The 19,180-nt window shown below is 37.5% G+C and overlaps 1 protein-coding gene across 2 annotated transcripts in view; it reads right to left on the minus strand.

Moving 5' to 3' along the window:
- Positions 1 to 706: 706 nt before the first annotated feature.
- Positions 707 to 19,180, minus strand: part of Graf (GTPase regulator associated with FAK) — a 573,290-nt gene continuing 554,816 nt past the window's right edge. For both annotated transcript variants that reach the window (XM_090395958.1, XM_090395957.1), the window contains one exon: positions 707 to 2,057. In XM_090395958.1, coding sequence (XP_090252084.1) covers positions 1,966 to 2,057 — 92 coding nt within the window. In that variant the 3' untranslated portion in view covers positions 707 to 1,965. The remainder of the gene's footprint in view (positions 2,058 to 19,180) is intronic.

A 19,180-nucleotide genomic window follows, 5' to 3' on the forward strand; every position in this document is an offset into this window, starting at 1 on the left:
GCAGTAGAAGCGAAAAAATATTACAATGCCGCAATTGATGCATGCATTTACAGTTGCAAAGTGGGGGGGGGAATCTACTGTACTGAAAGCAGTTACAAAGTGTGTGTAGTTTGTGTGGGGATCTACTGTACTGGAAAGAGATATGTATTTCCATTTCGTTTTTAAATCTTTACTGGCTTAATTCTATATTTTGCCATTAAAAGTGGGGGAAGAAATTCTTATAAAACTGGAATTTATAAACCAGTTAAAATATTGTTATAGCCTTTCATATCACTATCAAAGAAAAATTTTAAGCAATTCTTAATTTCCTAGTATGTATTTAATAAAATGTCTTTAGCTTAAAAAAAAATAAATCAAATCTTAACAGTTAAATGGACTCTCACATTATCAAATCCCTATTTGGGCAATTAAACGTGTGGCTTCTTCCTTTGTAGCAGAACAAAGGATTGCAAAAGTATTAATTTTAGTATTGTAATCAACATGAGGGGGGGGAGATGAAATCATAGTATATTATAATTAAATAAGAAATGTATGACACATAACTGGTAAATCCTTTTTAGCAATGAGAGATTATGTGCAGTATGTATTGTGGTAATGAATTTTATAGTAACTAAAGAGAATAAAGCACACAGTTACCCTTCCCTTTACACTGTGATTTTATATTTATTTACACCTATGTGTTTAATGTGCTGTATTTCATACATAATTTAAACAGGAACAAATATATAACAATTTATTACTGCCATACTCTTCACTCCTTGTTTTATATATCTCATTAAAAGAAGAATAAATATGTAACATGCAGAACAAATAAATATCAGTACAAAGAGACACGCTGCACCAAACCACTGGTATAGCAGTCTAGTACAGATGTTTGTTACACAAGTATATTTTTGTATAGTTTTCACTGACAGCCTCTGATATATACAGTCAGAAATTAATATTTCCAAATGAGTTTAAAAAGAAAAAAAAATTGTAACCTGATTTCCAACCATATTTAGTTGTTTTTAAAAATATTACTTTCTATAAAGACTCAAACTATCTTAATAGTAATTGAATATATCACAATAAGGTCAGATATATATATATATATATATACATACACACACACACACAAAAAAAAAAAAAAAAGAGCTCATTTCACTAGATAACTTGAAGAAGCTTAATGCATTCTATTTGCATGCAGGTCTACAAGTTAATCCAACAAATGAGGATAAAACAATTAAATGTGTACTCAGTCATTAAAAGGGCAGAGTACATTTAGGTCCCTTTCATGAACTATTCAAACTTAAAAAAATATTTGGTCCTTCTACTTAAACAAGTTTTACATAAAAATTTAACAAAAGTAATAATGATATAATAAAATAAGTGTACAGGAACTTGAAAGTACTGTGACTGATATCATAACAAGAATAATCACTGCAAGCCTGCTGCAGATTATATTAAAAAAAAAAAAAAAAAACTTGATGATTGTAAGTATGCATTGTATTTACACACGCGTGCATACACAATATATTTATGTATAGATAAACAATTTGGCAGCCATCACTGCTCTCATTAGGATGCAGAGCTTGGCTCTTTACCACTTGTCCATGACCAGATTTCACAAACAGTAAACATGAAATCAATATAGCTAATGACTGCTTTTTTTTTCTTCTTCTTCTAGATATGGTGTAAAAACAGCTTCTAGTTTCAAGGCACTTGGCTTGTAACTTTTCTTGACACTTTTTCCCTCCTTTTCATACCAACAATTCACTGTGACTAACATCAAGTTACAACAGTAACTAGATCTATTACTGTAACTTAGCTAATCGGTATTTCAGAAGGGAATGATGACTTAGGAGAATGGAATGGAAATGAACACATGATGAAATATGTCAGTAATATCACAAATTCCACATTGGCAATTGTGACCAAGAATGAGTTGAAAGATTCCAAAGATCTTCTGTCTGACATTACAGTATGTCAAGGTAGATATTCAACATAATTTTGAGGTATTAGACCAGATTTGCCATTTAAACAACCTTTTAGCCAACCGGGTTCAGCAGATGGTTGCACTATAAAAAATAAAAATTCTTTGTATCAAATGTGTGTGTGTGTTTATGTGTGTGTATACCCACACAAACACACACTAAAATATGAAGATATATATATTTCCAAATGAGTTTTAAACAAATATATATATATATATACACACACACAAACTATGTGTACACACACACACACACACACTACTTGGAAAGAGGTCAACATACATCCCCATGTGCAAGGTGCATCATGCCATGTAATGAGTCACGTGTTTATAGCCAGTATAAATTGGAGGAATGTGATGCTCCCAAGTCAATGCAACTATGTTTGAGTGAAATGGCTGTGAGAAGGAAACTGACAGAGTTTGAAAGAGGCATTGTGAGAAAATGCCATATGCAGACTTATCTGTTCAGCAAATTTAACAAATTGGACCATCCCAGGTCAAAAATCAGTGATATCATAATGAGATGGAAGCACAGGGAGTCAACTGCAAATGCTGCCAGCAGTGGATGACCCACCACACTCACTGAACGTTAGGGTGCTATGAAAGATAATATGTAAAAACTACCATTCGTCAGCCGACACTGAATGCAGAATTCGGGCATCAACATGAATCTGCATATTGCGATCCTACCATAGAAACCCATGTTCTGAGCCTTCGTTCTGAATAATTTTGTGGTGCAAAGAGCATGTACTGTGGGTTGTGGAAGACTGGAAACTGTGCTATGGAGTGAGAAATCGCACTACACCCTCTACTGAGCAGACAGATGGGTGTGTGAGTGTCGCAGATGCCTGGTGAATGTCTCTTACCAGAGCACATAACCCCAACTATGAAATTCGGATGTGAAAGTGTAATAATGTGGTCCTATTTTGTCCTCAGACCTCTGTTTTGTGATGCTACAAACATTAAACTCTGAGAGGTGTCTTAACATTCTGGACAATGCGATGCTTCCTACTTAGTAGTATTTTTATGGAACTGACCATTGTCTCTTTCAGCAAGACAATGCACGATGTCATTAAGCTGCTGCTGTAACTGCGTGGTTTGTGGACATGAACATCACCACACTTTACTGGTCTCCACAGAACCCTATTGAATATCTGTGGGATGAAATAGAGCATTAGATGATGTCAAGGGACATCTGCCCCCATAACAGTCCAAGCCCTCATGCCTATAGGAAGAATGGTCCAAAACTCATATTCATTACTAACTTACACTTATGTAAAGTACACCCCGTAGGATTGCTGCAGTCATCGCAGTGAAAGGAGATCCGACATCTTATTAAGGTGGGTGCCATGGCTGTTTTTGTTCCTCACGGTATGGTGTCTGTTGACTTCCTTTCGAGCAGTGTATATAAACAATCTAAAATATGGATTTCTTTATGAATATTGTATGGAACAGCAGAATAGGATTCATTTGGGATGGGGGGGGGGTGATTACATTTACCTGAAACTGCAATGATCCATGGGTTATAAGCACCTTATTATTATTATGTGACACTTCCAGGGAGTTCAGACTCATTGAGGGTGGGCACCTACTCCACCACTCAATCCACCAACTACAGTGAACCTCAACTACACCAACATCATCTATCGCCTACCACCACTAGAATTTTCACAGACAATCACAAACATCCAATACCCATGGTGGGATTCAAACCCACAGCCTTTTGGCTGGAGAACAGATACACTAACCACTCAGCCAACAAGGCTGGCTAAGTGGTTAGCTTATCCTCTAGTCGGTAACTAGAATCGAACCTATAACAGTCTTCCCTTGGGCGGCTGAGCACAGATATCTATGGAAGTAAATGCCATTTCCACAGAGCTATACAGGCATGAAAGGATTTGATTATAAAATATGACATAATCTTCTTCTTTCACTATGCCTTATCCCATGTTAAACTGGATCAGCACACCGATCTTTAACCTTCCTCTTCCAAGTTCTCCGGTCCAGGGTGTCCTTCGGACTCCATCCTTTCTAAGATCCTCTGTCACCTTATCCCTCCACCTGAGCTTGGGCATGCCTCTTTTCCTCCTTCCCTCCAACTCCATATACTCCACTCGTTTACAAACATACTCCTCACCCTTCCTCTCTACATGTCCAAACCACCTCAGCCTACTTTCTTGTATCTTCTTGCCAATTGGTCTCACCTTAACCGTCCCTCTGATGTAGTCATTCTTTATCCTGTCCTCCTTTGTCACACCACTCATCCATCTCAACATCCACATCTCTGCTACCTCCATCTTCCTCTCCTGTGCCTTTGTTATAGGCCACATCTCTGCGCCATGAAGCATCGCCGGCCTCACCACCATCTTATACAGCTTTCCTTTCCTCTTACAACTCACTCTCTTGTCACACAGGACCCCGCTTATCTTCCTCCAGTTCATCCAGCCGCATGTTATTCGGTGCTGTATTTCCTCATCCAGGTAACCATTCCTCTCAACCCAAGGTACTTGAATTTCTTCCCTGAAATTAGCCTTTCACCCTGAAGTTGTATGATCATATCCTCGTCACTCCCCGTTGACATATATTCAGTCTTCTCCCAGTTAATTTTCATGCCTCTCTCCTTCAATACCTTTCTCCACTCTTCCAGGGTATTATCAAGCTTTTCTCGGGATGATTTGCATAGAACAATGTCGTCGGCAAACAGCATGCTCCATGGTGGTGCCTCCACTAGTACATCCATGACCAGGTCAAAGAGGTAGGGGCTCAGAACTGACCCTTGGTGTAGCCCTACGACAATGGGGAACCCTTCTGTCATGCCGACACTAGACCTGACCCGAGTTTCTGTTCCCTCATACATCTCCTTCACCATCCTCACGTACTTCTCCGACACCCCCTTCTTCCTCATACCTCCTGCCTGACCACTCTGTCGTATGCCTTTTCCAGGTCTATAAACACCATGTGCAGCTCCACTTGCATCTCTCTATATTTCTCCATCAATCGCCTTAGCGCAAATATCGCATCCATTGTCCCTCTTCCTGGCATAAATCCAAACTGCTCCTCACCAATTTTCGTTTCCTGGCATATCCTCATATGACATAATATGATAACTAATATCAGTAAACTTGTGGCTGCTACTCATATTAAAATGTGATTAACAGAATCAATAACTTATAAATCATGAAGATTATTATTATTATTAGACAGCTCTAAGGAGTCCAAAGACTCATCGAGGAAGGGCACCTGCTCTACAGCTCTGTCTCCGCTCAATCCACCAACTGACCTCAACTCTGCCAATGCAATCTACAGCCGACCATCACTAGTGTTTCCACAGACAATCACAAACATCCATGCCCAAGGCGGGATTCGAACCCGTAGCCTTTTGGTTGGAGAGTGGATACGCTAACCACTCGGCCAGCCAGGCTGACTAGATGCTCCACTTTCATCATTTATTGGAATATGCTCTTTGATTAAGAAAAATCAAAAGCAGTATTAAGTATACAGTTGCCTGAAGTCTCAGTCACTGAAATGAAATAAAATTTCCCAAACTTTAAAAAATAAAAAAATTTGGCTGCTTCACTTTACCATAAATCTGAGAGAATATGATTGTGAGATCTTTAGAAAGATTCCATCTCTGCACCATAAAGGGTGCCAATTAGGATTACAGAATCCTGCTGTGCCCATGATGACTTAGTGGCCAAGGCAAAATATTGGCATAATAATTTATTACCTAAAGAAATTTAGTTAGTAATTATCTCTTGATTGTGTTTACTCCACTAAACACCAACATGAGACAAGTGGCTTCTCACAAAGAGTTGATAAGTTAGAAATACTTCAATCATTCTTATACAAATTATTAATACCTCAATAACAACACATTAGCGATTAACAGAACAAACAAAATCTGGAAAGGGAAACATGATTCAAATAAGTAAAAGTGGCAAGCCTTAATGAGTACACCATGAATGGTAATATTCTTTTAACAAAGGCCAATCGGTATGAAAAATGAAATGATTATATGTAAAACCTCTATGAAGAAAAGCATCATTTCATTTGCAGGTAACTACTGTTAAGTGCAGTTAACTGCTTGGAAATCTGTAAACATATAAACATACTGGCCACTGAATTAGAAACTTTCATGCAATTGTATGTAAATGTCACTCATGCAACATATATGCAAAATACTTGGTTACGTGCATCACCATGTGTTCTAGCCAACTATGTAAGAATGCTGCTGGTCAGTAATCATTAATAGTTTTGATCACAATGGGAAAAATAAAGAATCTTTCAGAGTTTGATAAAGAGCTGATCATGGGTACCTGTCTGGCTGGAGCCACAATTTTGAAAACAGTAGAACTAACTGGTTTCTCAAAAGGTGAGATGTCCTGGGTGTTTAATCATTGGAAAAAATAACTCGCATTGCTTGTCTAAGCGGATGTAACTTTGGTCCTAAGAGAGTTTGTCAGAAATGAGTCGCCATCATCTATGAGCACACAGAACTTCCTGTGTACAAAAAATTGATTGAAGCATTTAATGAAGGCTGTTACCGACCCAATATCTCACTGAACAATATGAACAGAGAATTGAAGAGGATCAGTGATGACAGTTGTATATCTATATAGAAACCACTGATTTGTACCAAGTTTCTAATTCAGTGGCTACTATGTGTAGTTAGAAGAGATCTTCAGTATGGGACTATACTATAAGACAATCCCAGATCACCACATAATTTATAGATGCTTTTGTATTTGTAGGGAGAAAAATATTAAGGGTAAAATTAACAAGAATAGAATCTTCTTAACATGCAACATGATGTAATTGCATCAGTAAAAGGTGAAAGCAAAAATCCAATATGTTTATAAGCAGTTAAAAATCTACTTGCTGAAATCTCACCACTGTTTGAATAACAGCTTCTAATATATGTTCAAAGATTATCTGCACAACAGGAATAAGCAACCAGTTAAAAAGAAAAAGAGAACTTGCATTAATTTTGGAGATTTAGTCTTCCACGGAAATTACAGAAACTTAAAAAGTTTCTTTAATTTCTAGTTCAGATATGAGAAAATTCATACAATTTAAAGAAGTGAGTTTCAGAATTTCTTGACAAAACAAACACTTCAAAGAAAAACATCTGCATTGCTGATGTTCATATTCTAGAAAATTAGGTTTAATGCTTAAAGGATTGTGTAATTACTGCCTAATTTCATTTAATGATATCATATTTGTCTGCAAGGGTCAAAGCTGTATAACTGAGAGGAGACCTCCACATAGCTTTTAAAGGAATGCAGAGAACCTACCAGGGCTTCTGCCCTAATGTCCAATCCTCACCTTCTCGTGGTGCACCCTGTTGGGTATCTACTTGGATACTGAACGAACGAGGATGGGCTGGCAATTTGGGATTTAGCCGACCAAATTGTATTCTTATTGGTTAAACCAAAATAAAAAAAAAAAAAATGATGGTACAACATGACAAAATTTCATGCCGGCTGGGGCGTTGCCTGGTTAAACAAGGCCCCCGTTGTTTTCGCCAGGGAACCAGGGCGAACAGTGAAAAGTCAGCTACTGGAACAAATCTAAAAACAAACCCCAACCCAACATCACCAGAGTTAAAGATCGGTACTATCAACGTAAGAAGCCTGAATGGCAAAGAAATGGAGCTAGCTGAGGAATTAGATAAGTACCAGATCGATATAATAGGGGTGACTGAAACAAAAATGACAAAAACTGGTGAGATCTTTCTGAGCAATAAATACAAAATGTTATATTCAGGTAATGACAATCAAAGAAAAGAAGGAGTAGCCATAGTATTCAACACAAAATACGAGGCTAATCTTCTTGAATGGCAGTCAGTCTCAAGTAGAGTAATGTGGGCAAATATGAGAATGGGGAACTGGACAATGAGACTTATTTGTGCCTATGGTCCCACAGAAGGTTCTACTAAGGTAGAAGTGGAGGAATTTTTTCATGCTTTAGAAAAAGCAACTGACACAATGAAAAATGAAAAGTTGATCCTTGTTGGGGATCTAAATAGCAGAGTAGGAAATGATTGTGAGACATACAAAAATATTTTGGGAAAATTTGGAGAAAAGAGCAAAGCTAATAATAATGGCAAATATCTGTTGGATTTCTGCTCAGGACATGGACTGGTTATTACTAACACCATGTTCCAACATAAAAATGTGCACAAATTCACATGGAGAGAAGAGGCAAGGAATAAGAAAAGTCTCATTGACTATGTTATTGTTGATAGTGATGTTTTCTCCCTGGTGCAGGACACCAGAGTGTACAGAGGATTTGAAATTGGAAGTGATCACTATTTAGTCTTGAGCAGGATAAAATTGGATTTCATATTGAAAAGAATAACATGTAAGAAAGTTTTAAAGCGAATAAAAGTTGAGCAGCTCTCAGATGTGAACTGTAGACTAAAATACACAAAGATTATTGAAGAAAAAATGAAAGAGTTTGAGGACAGGAACCAAATCTTGGAGATTCAGTGGCAAGCCTTCAAGAAAACACTGATTGATTCAGCCAGAGAGGCATGTGGTGAGGTTGTCTGTAAGGATAGAAAAATCAGAACTCCCTGGTGGACACAGGAAGTTAAAGAGGCAGTGAAGGAAAAGAAGAAAGCATATCAAAAGTTCCTGTCAAATAAGTCAGCTTGTGCTCTTAGAGAATATAGAGACAAATGCAAGAATGCTAAACACTGTGTAAAACTAGCTAAACAAAAGTCATGGGAGGACTTTGGCAAGAATATAGAAAATAAATATCAAGAAGGTGGCAAAATATTCTGGAGGTTGTTGAAGAAGCTTAGGAGTTAGAAATGATAAAGGTGACATGAAAACTGGAATAAAAGATATCCTTGAAGTATGGAGTAATTACTTTGAAAAACTGCTAAATGAAGCAAGCAGTGATGACAGCACACTGGTAAAAAACACTGACCAGGCATGCAGGTAGAAAAAGTCATCAAAGGCTTGAAATGTGGAAAGGCAGCTGGAGTAGATGATATTCGACCAGAAATGCTGAAGTATGGTGGTATAAGAGTCTTACAGTGGCTGCACTGCATAGTTCAGAAAGCCTGGACAGAGGGACGAATTCCCGATGATTGGAGTAGAGCTCTCATAGTACCCATATATAAAAAGGGAAATAAAACTGAATGTGAGAATTACAGAGGTATTTCCCTACTGAGTGTTCCTGGCAAAATCTATGCAAGTATACTTGAGAAACGGTTGAGAAAAATTGTGGAAGAAAAGCTGGGTGAAGAACAAGCTGGATTCAGGCCAAATAGAGGCCATCAGGATCAGATCTTCACTTTACGGCAAATAGTCGAGAAAGCACGGGAAATAACAAAGATCTGTATTTAAGTTTTGTCGATTTGGAAAAGGCATATGATAAGGTGCCAAGAGAGAAGCTATTCAATACGCTGCAGTTATATGGTGTCAATGGGGCATTATATTAAGCAATACTTAGTCTTTATTTGAGTTGTAAGTCAGCAGTTAGAATTGAAGGAAGTACAGGAAGATGGTTTAATGTTAAATCTGGTGTGAGACAAGGATGTACATTATCCCCTCTGTTATTCATTATCTATATGGATCACATTATGAAGGAAAGTGGTATTAAACATGATAACAAAATAGGAGATGTTAATGTCAGCTCTTTGCTTTATGCAGATGATGTTATACCTCTAAATAAATCCGCTACAAGTCTGCAAGATTCTCTGACTAAATTGAATAGTTGTTGTAATAGATATGGTATGAAGGTCAGCAATAAAAAGACAAAGACAATGAAAATAGGCAGAATCATTGAAAATGTCAACTGTGTTGTGAATGGAGAACCTGTGGAACAAATAAAACATTTCAGCTACTTAGGCACGATTTTTACTGAAGATGGTAAATTAAATATAGAAATAGACAACAGAATCAGCAAAGCTGGTATGGTGGGAAGTCAATTGAATAAATTCATATGGAATAAGAGAGAAATTAGTCGGAACACTAAATTAGCTGTATACAAGACAGTGTTCAAACTAGTTTTAACTTATGGATCTGAGAGCTGGGTCAGAAGTAAAACACTTGACCAAAGACTAGAGACCGCAGATATGAGAGTCCTGAGAATGATTAGAGGCGTGAACAGATGGCATCAATGGCAATATCACATTAAAAATGAGGATATTAGGAAAGAACTTGACATTGTCTGCATCCAGGAATGCATTAGCAGAGCTAATCTCAGGTGGTATGGTCACCTAAACAGAATGGGCGAGGAAAGATTAGCAAAACAAGTGTTCTCTGCCAGGTTGGCAGGAAAACGACCCAGAGGAAGACCAAGATATAGGTGGATTGATACGGTACAAAGTGCCTTAGATGATAGAAATATAAGATCTGATAATGTTGGAGTCTTGACAAGTAACAGACTGATTTGGAGGAAAATTATAGGTAGGAAGTTAGTAATGATATAATTTTTTCATGTAGTACTATCATATCCTGTACACCCCTTGTGGGTATATGGCAGGAATTTGATGATGATGATATTTATCTGCACAAATTAATTTTTAATCATTCTACTAGTTTTGTAATCTTATAATCTCTATTAGTTTTGTAATGCTGGCCTGGTTGGCCGAATGGTTAGCATATCCGCTCTCCAGCCAAAGGGCTGCAGGTTCGAATCCCACCATGGATGTATGAGGTTGTCTGTGAAAATACTAGTGGTAGTGGTCGGCAGTAGATGCCTTGGTGTAGATGATGAAGGTAGTTGGGGGTTGGTGGAGTGGTGAAGACGGAGAGTTGCAGAGTAGGTGCCCTCCCTCGATGACTCTTTCGACTCCCTGGAGGTGTTATGTAATAATAATAATCAACATCTTCAAGGAAATTATTATCATCACGTGACACCTCCGGGGGGGGTGGTCCAAAGACCCATTGAGGGAGGGTACCTACTCTACAACTCTGTCTCTACCAACTACACCAAAGCGATCTACTGCCCACCACCACCACCACTAGCATTTCCACAGACAATCGCAAACATCCATGCCCATGGCAGGATTTGAACCTTCAGCCTTTTGGTTAGAGAGCGGATATGCTAACCACTTAGCCAACCAGGCCATCTCCCAAAAAACTGTTACAAATATGAATAACTTACGTGGTATGTTGGCAGAGCTGTGTGTGTGTGTGTATATGTATGTATGGAGAAGGGAGTGAAGCTTATGGATGTGGAGGATTCATTTGAAGGAAAGATGGGAATGTACAAAAGTAACAGATTGCATTTGAATGGATTTGGTGTGTCAAAAGAGACATGGAAGGAGAGTGGGAGTGGATGGTGGAAGGAGTAGTGAATGTGTGTATGGGGATAGTCCATATGGAAATGGGATGTATAATGTGTGGTTGAGTCTGAAGATATAGCTAGGGTAAGTCGTGATAAATGCAACTGAGAATGGTTAGATGTGGGGAAATCACAACCTACAAGTAGCATGGGCACGACTGGTTACAGTCCTAAAAGTAAAATTGCTGTGTTTATTTACAAATGCCTGGAGAATCTAAATATCTGTTTGTTGAGGCTTAAATGCCACCAATGCTCTATGCCACAAATTATCTAAACAGCTGGCAAATGCTCTCACCACCCTCCCTCCATTGGCTGTAGTGCATCCTATATATATATAAAAAAAAAAAAAACTACCCATTTTAAAACCTCAATTGAAAATCTAACTTTAAATAATATAGATATATTGCTAAGCTTTGACATCACTCACTGTTTACTAATAATCCCTTAAACAACACCTTAACACTCTTAAAAAACGTTTTTTCTTCTTATTTTTATACTTGGGACACCTCCAAGGAGTTCAAAGACTCATCGAGGGAGGGCACCTACTCAACAACTCTCCATCACTTAATCCACCAACTGCAGTGAAATGCCACTACCATTATCACCGGGATTTGATTGACGCGGCGAAATTAATTGCGACACTCCCTTGATATACGCGGCAAGAGTTTTAATTCACGCGCCTTTAAATTTACCAAAATTCCACCAAATACGACATCATCACTACCCATGGACATGGGCGTCATTGCAACTTTCAAAGCCTATTTGCTTAAAAAGACTTTCTCAAAGGCAGTAGAAACAACAACAGCAGAAAATGTGACTACGCTCCAAGAATTTTAGAAAAATTTTAACATTAAACATGCAATTGAAAACATTCATGATTTGTGGAAGCAAGTGTCTTTTACTTACATGAGAACTGTTTGAAAAAACCTTTTGCAGAATGTGTTAATGACTCAGATGGTTTCTAAAATCCTGCAAACACCGTGGTTGAAGAAATTGTTACAACTGGTGAAGACCTTGGTTTTGATGGTGTTGATGCAGAAGATGTTAAAGAATTATTGGATTCAAATTCAAAAGATTTCAGTGACAATGATCTTGAAATTGAACAACAATGCACGCATATGAAGAACAATGAGCAAACGGAATGTGAAGATGAAGTTCCAAAGGAGATCTGATTGTTCAAAGAACTGGATGGAACATTTTGCAGTTTAGAATCACTTAAGCAGCAAGTAATGGATACGGATCCATATGTTATTCGAAGAATGCTTGTTTGCCGAGGTCTAAAGAGTCATTTTGCTTGTTACCGTAGAATTTATACTGATAAGAAAAAACAAACTGTTCAAATGACTCTTTATAACTTTTTTTTGATAAAAAAAATTGCAGTAACTAATGTAGGTTCAAGCATTTATTAAACATTTACTTTGTATTAATTTTTTATCTTTCCTAAAAGAGTACCATATAAAACAAATTATTAATACAGTAATGGATCATGGACGAATTGTAATTTTTACCATTGATTATTATATTTGATTAACGCTATTTTGATGTACGCGGTAACATCGAGGGATTAATTAATCACGTTAATCAAGGGATACCTGTACCATATACTGCCCATCCTATATCTTAGATCTTTTTTCCTTAGCCATCAATTCTGGTTATTTTTCTTGAAAGAGCAAAACTCTTACAAACAGAGGGAACTGCTATGGATTCCCCCCCCATCTTGCTAATTTTTACATGGAAAAATTTGAAAAACAAGTCATACACTCAGCCCCTCTCAAACCTTCTATCTGGCTAAGATATGTAGATGATGTGTTCTCTATTTAGCCTCATGGCCCTGACACATTAGACTCCCTTCCTCAATCACCTCAACAGTCTACATCCAAGAATCCAGTTTACGATGGAAAATAACAATAGTTTACCCTTCCTAGACACCTTAGTAACATGCCTTCCTAATGGTAACCTCTCCTTCACTGTATATATAAAACCCACTCACACATGCAGATATTCGCTAACTTTCCTACCACCATCCAGCTCAACAATACAGTATCATTAAAACCCTAACAATAGAGCCTGTAATCTTTGTTTCAGTGGAATATCTCTTTCAACAACTCAACCATATACACAACACCTATCCAATGGCTACAATTCTCACAAAAATAGAAAACCAGAAACTTGCTACCCTTATCTGTTCTACCAAAGATCAGCTCCCTCCTCTCTCAGTGCCTGGAGTATACCAAGTACCCTGTTCCTGCAAGTTGGCTTACTTTGGACAGACAGGTAGATCAGCCCCACAATCTGGTTAGAAGAACACAAATCTTACATCTGCAATTAAGACTATCGTCAAATCTGGCCTTGCAGACCATGTATTGGATACAGCTCAGAGGATCTCCTGGGAAAAAACCACCATGCTACACCATAGTAAATTCAAAAAGTAAAGACTGTTGTTGGAATCTGCAGCAGCACTTACAAATCAACCTAACTTAAACAAATATGGATGCATTAAACTTTGCAAAATTTGGGAAACAATAATTGTTAGAGAGCACGGTTTACATCCTAGGCCACCTATAAATGCCCATAGAGGGTGTACCACTTAGTCACCCACTTTCGTTTAGTACTGAGCTGTCTTTGTGTGTTTGTTACAAGTATTAATTGTGCTCCCTAAAGATGACTCAGTGACTGTGTGAGATACTGGAAGTATTAAAATTAGTTTTTAATTCTTTCCAAGTGCTGTCTATACTCCATTAAACCTCCAACATAAAGAATCTAAAATACAGGAGATAAAATGGTTTCACTGATTAAGTTTATTTGTGCAAAAATTGTCGGAATAAGTAAAACATGGTTGGATAAGGATGATATCATGATAGGAAGGAATAGAAATGGAAGTTTATGATGTTTTCCATGAGGATAGAAAGGAGGAGAGGAGGGATGCTGTCGATAATGGCAGGTGAATTATGTCTGCACAAAGTGGAGTTGCAAGATGTAAATAGAGATAATGGTTTTAAGTCAGTTTGGTGTGGAGGTTGACAAGTGATATTTAAATCAGATGCTGTGATAGGCAAGGGAATGTTGAGGGTGGTGATGAGAAATGTTATAATAAACTTTGGTTAGTGAACAAGGTAAGGGTGATTATTATTATTGGTGATTTTAATTATGGCAGTATAGATTGGAATGAAGAGAGCATTTGGTAATCAGGAAAATGAATTTCTTGAGAGAACTATCTTAGGCAATACGTAAAGAAGGGCATGAGAAATGAGGGTTTTTAGACCTGATCAATTCATCATATTGTGAGTGGGGTTTTGAACTTCCCTCCAGTTGGTGAAAGTGATCATGAAGTGATCACTGGGTTGTGGCTAGCCATATGCAGACTTCTGTGAGTATTAATGCATGAAAATGGTAGAATGATAACTGCTGCAGAAGACATTGCTGAAGTATTCAGTGATCAATTTATAAGGGTGTTTCATCCTTATCAGGAACTTTAGTGTAGAGGACATAGGAGAGGATAGCTTAATTGTGAGTGAGCAGGAGGTATTTGAGGAAATAAATAACCTTGATGTCAATGAGGTGATAGGATTTGATATATCACCACACGTCTTAAGGGAATGTTCCAGGGAATTAGCATTGGCATGCCTGTTTAATAAGTCTTGCAACAGTACAGATTCCAAGGGAGTGGAAAGGAGGTAAAATTGTTCCACTGCATAAATGTGGTGTTGGGGCCATGGCTACAAATTATAGGCCAATCTGTATATCTGGAGTTGTAAAGGTACTAGACAGACTGGTAAGAAGTAGGATACAGAAATGAATTAACAACAGCAGTATTCTCTGTGATTATCAGCATGGGTTTTTAAAGGGAGATCATGTTTTACTAACTTACTTATGTACTATAAAAAGGTGACAACTACCTTGGACAGGGAAGATGCATATTACAGTGGTGTACTTGGATTTTGCAAAAGCTTTTGACAGACTGCCACATGACAAGCTGTTAAATAAATTGGAAGAGATGGGATTGGATAAGACTTCTAAGTTGGATCAGTGACTAGCTGTCAGATAGGTATCAGAAAGTTGGATATGGTGGTGCAATATCCTGAAAGAGGAAGGTCACTAGTGATGTACTGCAGGGGGTTAGTTTTGAGACCATTGTTGTTTCAATTTGTAAATTAATGATATTGGGATGGGTTCAACATGTGATATACAGCTGTTTGCAGATAATGCAAAATTGGGAAGAACAATGCAGAGTCAAGCAGATGTTATGGCCTTACAGGAAGACTTGAATAGATTGCATGAATGGACAAGTAAGTGAAATCATTAGTTCAATGTTGCCAAGTGTACAGAAATTTGGTAAGCAGAAAAGGGATGCAAAGTATGCACTTTAATAAGTCTTACAGGAAGTAGAGGAAATGACCCTGACATGCAGATGAGATGACTTTGAAGTGCAGAAATAGAGGTTATGCTGCTATTGTATAAGGCCTTGATCAGACTTCGTATGAATTATTGTGCGCAGATTTCTTTGCTGGGTTTTAATGGCAATCAGGATATGTTAGAAAGGGTCCAGAGAAGATTCACAAAGGTGGTCAGTGGTCTTTGGAATGTGGAGTACGAGTACAGATTGAGAGAATGTAAATTGCAAAGCCTCATGAGTAGGAGGAGGATGGGGGGGAGAGAGAGAGAGAGAGAGAGAGAGAGAGAGAGAGAGAGAGAATATGATTGAGACATATAAGTTGACAGAGGAGATTTTTCATAGAATGAGAGGAGGGGGAGGGGAATCTCCACTGCTTGTGTATAATGTGGTGTGGTGTGGCACTGTCATCGGTAAAAATGAATTCTTTATCTACAGTACCATGAAACAATCAAACACAATGTTGAAGAACTTTTCTGCAATATCATTCACCAGTCACAGTCCCTTTTAACAGCACTTGTAACTTAGTGTGGGGTAGCATTATGCTGAATGCTTCCCCAACATCGCCATATCTATCCCTTTCAAGAACATTCTCACAATCGTGCACTTTCATGCCAAATCAATGTCATCTCTCTCATCTGTAAACAGTACATTAGCCCATTGGTGTCCTGTCCAATTTTCATGAATGTATCACCACTGAAAATGTTATCTAGGGTGAGCTGTTGATATAGGCTTACTTGTTGCAGACATCTTGCTAGTTTGTCAAGATGTAGTGTATCTGTATTTGAATGGAGTTGACTTGCAAGCTGACATGGTGCATCGATTACATTTTGTTGTTATAACTAAAAATTTGTCTTCACACTCCATTGTAGAGCAAGAACAAAAATAGCAAATGTTTGGAACACATTCCATTGGTTTGAAACATTGCATAGAGCCTGGATACAATGCTATGTGAGATTCCAAACTCTCTGGCAATATCAGTAATTCTGTGGCCTTCTTGAAACTTTCCAATAATTCTTCTCTATGTGTAATCATCTAGATGATGTCTTTGAGACATTACAAGACATTCAAGTTTGCAACTTTATTCCTTCAAACACAATTCGCTTAGCACGGCCTTTTGCCTTTTATTCTGTTGAGTGCTACCGCATGACCTCTTTGCACACAATTAGAAAATATGAATGTGTACCCACTTTCTACTCAAAATTGTCAGTTATACAAATTGCTACAAGCTGATTCATCTGAATTTGCAGTTGTAATCTTCAAAAATAGTATTCATCCTTAGGTTTTGAACACCAGTGTAGAATGAATAGCTGAATAGCAGAGGAGTAACAATCAGAAAGGTTGTGGCTGAGGATATTAATGTGAACAGGATTTAGTGCAATTTCTATTAATTCCAAGATATTTCTTTCAATTTCATCATAGCATTTATAATAATTTTGGATCTATCCCAGTTTACTGGGTGTATACATACCATACATAAGCTCTGTCTCACTCAAATTGGCCAAGGTTCTTAGGAAATACAACATAAGAACTTTATTTACTCCTCTTCTGAAAATCCGCTCCTTAGTGAGCTGTCCGAAACCTAGACATCACAACCTTAAATATCCTGGTGTTCACAGATTTGGTGCAACTGTGATATACCTTACTGTGGCCAAACAGAGAAATCGATCGAGTTACGCACTGAAGAACATAAGAGAGACGTCAGTTACAGGAGAACACGAGCTAGTGCTTTGTCTAGTCATGTTCTGTTCTCGGCCAATTCTAATGAAGAAAATCTTAGTATACAGCCCTATGGGACAAGTCTAATAACATTTTATGTTGCCACGATGAATTAGGAAGGAAGATAATAGAATCAAAATAAATTATTCTCAACAACAACAATTTAAGTTACAACCTTTCAGACTGTCATTGTGCTACGATCAAATACTGGCATTCGTGAGATGCTATACACATGCATACGTCCAACAATGAAGAATATAAGAGAACAGTTTTGAATGCACAGATTTCAATGTTTCAATGTCGAAATATATACACTAGCTTTCCGTGATGTTTACAGTTATTTCCTCTATGTTTTACTGGTTATTTCTTTTTTAATGTGACCTGAAGAAGGCTGATACAAGCTGAAACTAGTTGTACTAATAAACTTTGTTTTCATTTTTCTCGGTTCCTAGTAATTCAATTAAAAAAAATATATACTGTATTTGCTGACGTATAAGACGCACTTTTTTCCTTTGAAAATAGGTCTGAAAAAGGTGCGTCTTATACGCAGATACTCATTTTTTTTTTACTTTCATTTCTGGAAATTTTCTCTGTTCCTAGTTATGCGATTTTTTTCTTGCTTCCTTGCAGTGTGGATGGAGGAGGAATGAAGTTATGCATAGATAAAATTTGGACTAATCACCCTGGCAGAGTTTTGAAGAAGCCTGCCCTGCTAGTATGGGATCAGTTTTGTTCTCACAGAAGATGTTAAAAATAAACTCAAGGAATTGAAAACTCAGCTGTAATTCCAGGTCTAACTAGTCAACTTCAATCTTTAGATATCTGCATTAATAAACCATTTAAGGGATTTATGAAGGAGAAGTGGAAGAGCTGATGCAGTCTTCAGATTTTGAGGTTATGCCATCAGAAAGAGGCCTAGCATTTCGCAAGTTTGTGAGTGGGTCAAAGCTTCATGGAGTGCTGTGAAAACTGATACAGTGGTTAAATCATTTAAGAAGCGTGGCACTAGTAATGCATTGGATGATACAGATGACAATTTGTTGTATGAGGACTCAAATTCTGATTTAGAAGAGATTTCTAGTGTCTCTTTATTTAGCTCTGGAGATGAATTTCTGGATTTTGACAAAGAAGATTAAAAGGTAGGCACCCTTTCCTAGTTAGATTAGGTACTTGTTGAAAGTAGGCCTACTTATTACTTTATATTTGAAATATTGTAAATTCATTATAATATTCAATGATAAAATTTTTTTTCCTAAAAAATGTGTATAAAAAAGGGGATGCATCTTATAGGCCGGTGCACCTTATACGCTGGAAAATATGATATATATATATATATATCATCATCAGCCATTGTTGATCCACTGCTGGATGAAGGACTTTCCAAGATTACTCCAAAACTGCCTTTCCATGGCTCTCCTTTCCCATGTCACTCCTGTAAATCTGATGATATCAATCCAGTACTTCTTTTGTCAATCACTGATCTTGTCTTTGAGCAATAGAAGTACCAGATTGATGATATCATTAGATTTACAGGAGTGACATGGGAAAGGACTTCAGATGTTTCACTCTTCCTATGATGTCAGAGACTTTGGTTTGGTTTCTTATCCGTGTATTCCTTTTATGATCCAGTCTTGTGATACCAAACATACTTCTTTCCATACTAAATTGTGTTGTTCTTAATTTCCTTTGCATTTAGTGTCCATGTTTCACAGCCATATGTCAATATAGGAAGAATACACTGGTTAAAAACTTTTGTCTTCAGGCATAATGGTAGTAGACTTTTGAGTATTGATAAT

The sequence above is a fragment of the Typopeltis vanoorti genome, chromosome 7 (assembly GCF_054136105.1).
Source record: "Typopeltis vanoorti isolate ZY-2024b chromosome 7, IOZ_Tvanoo_1.0, whole genome shotgun sequence".
In the NCBI taxonomy this organism is placed as follows: domain Eukaryota; kingdom Metazoa; phylum Arthropoda; class Arachnida; order Uropygi; family Thelyphonidae; genus Typopeltis; species Typopeltis vanoorti.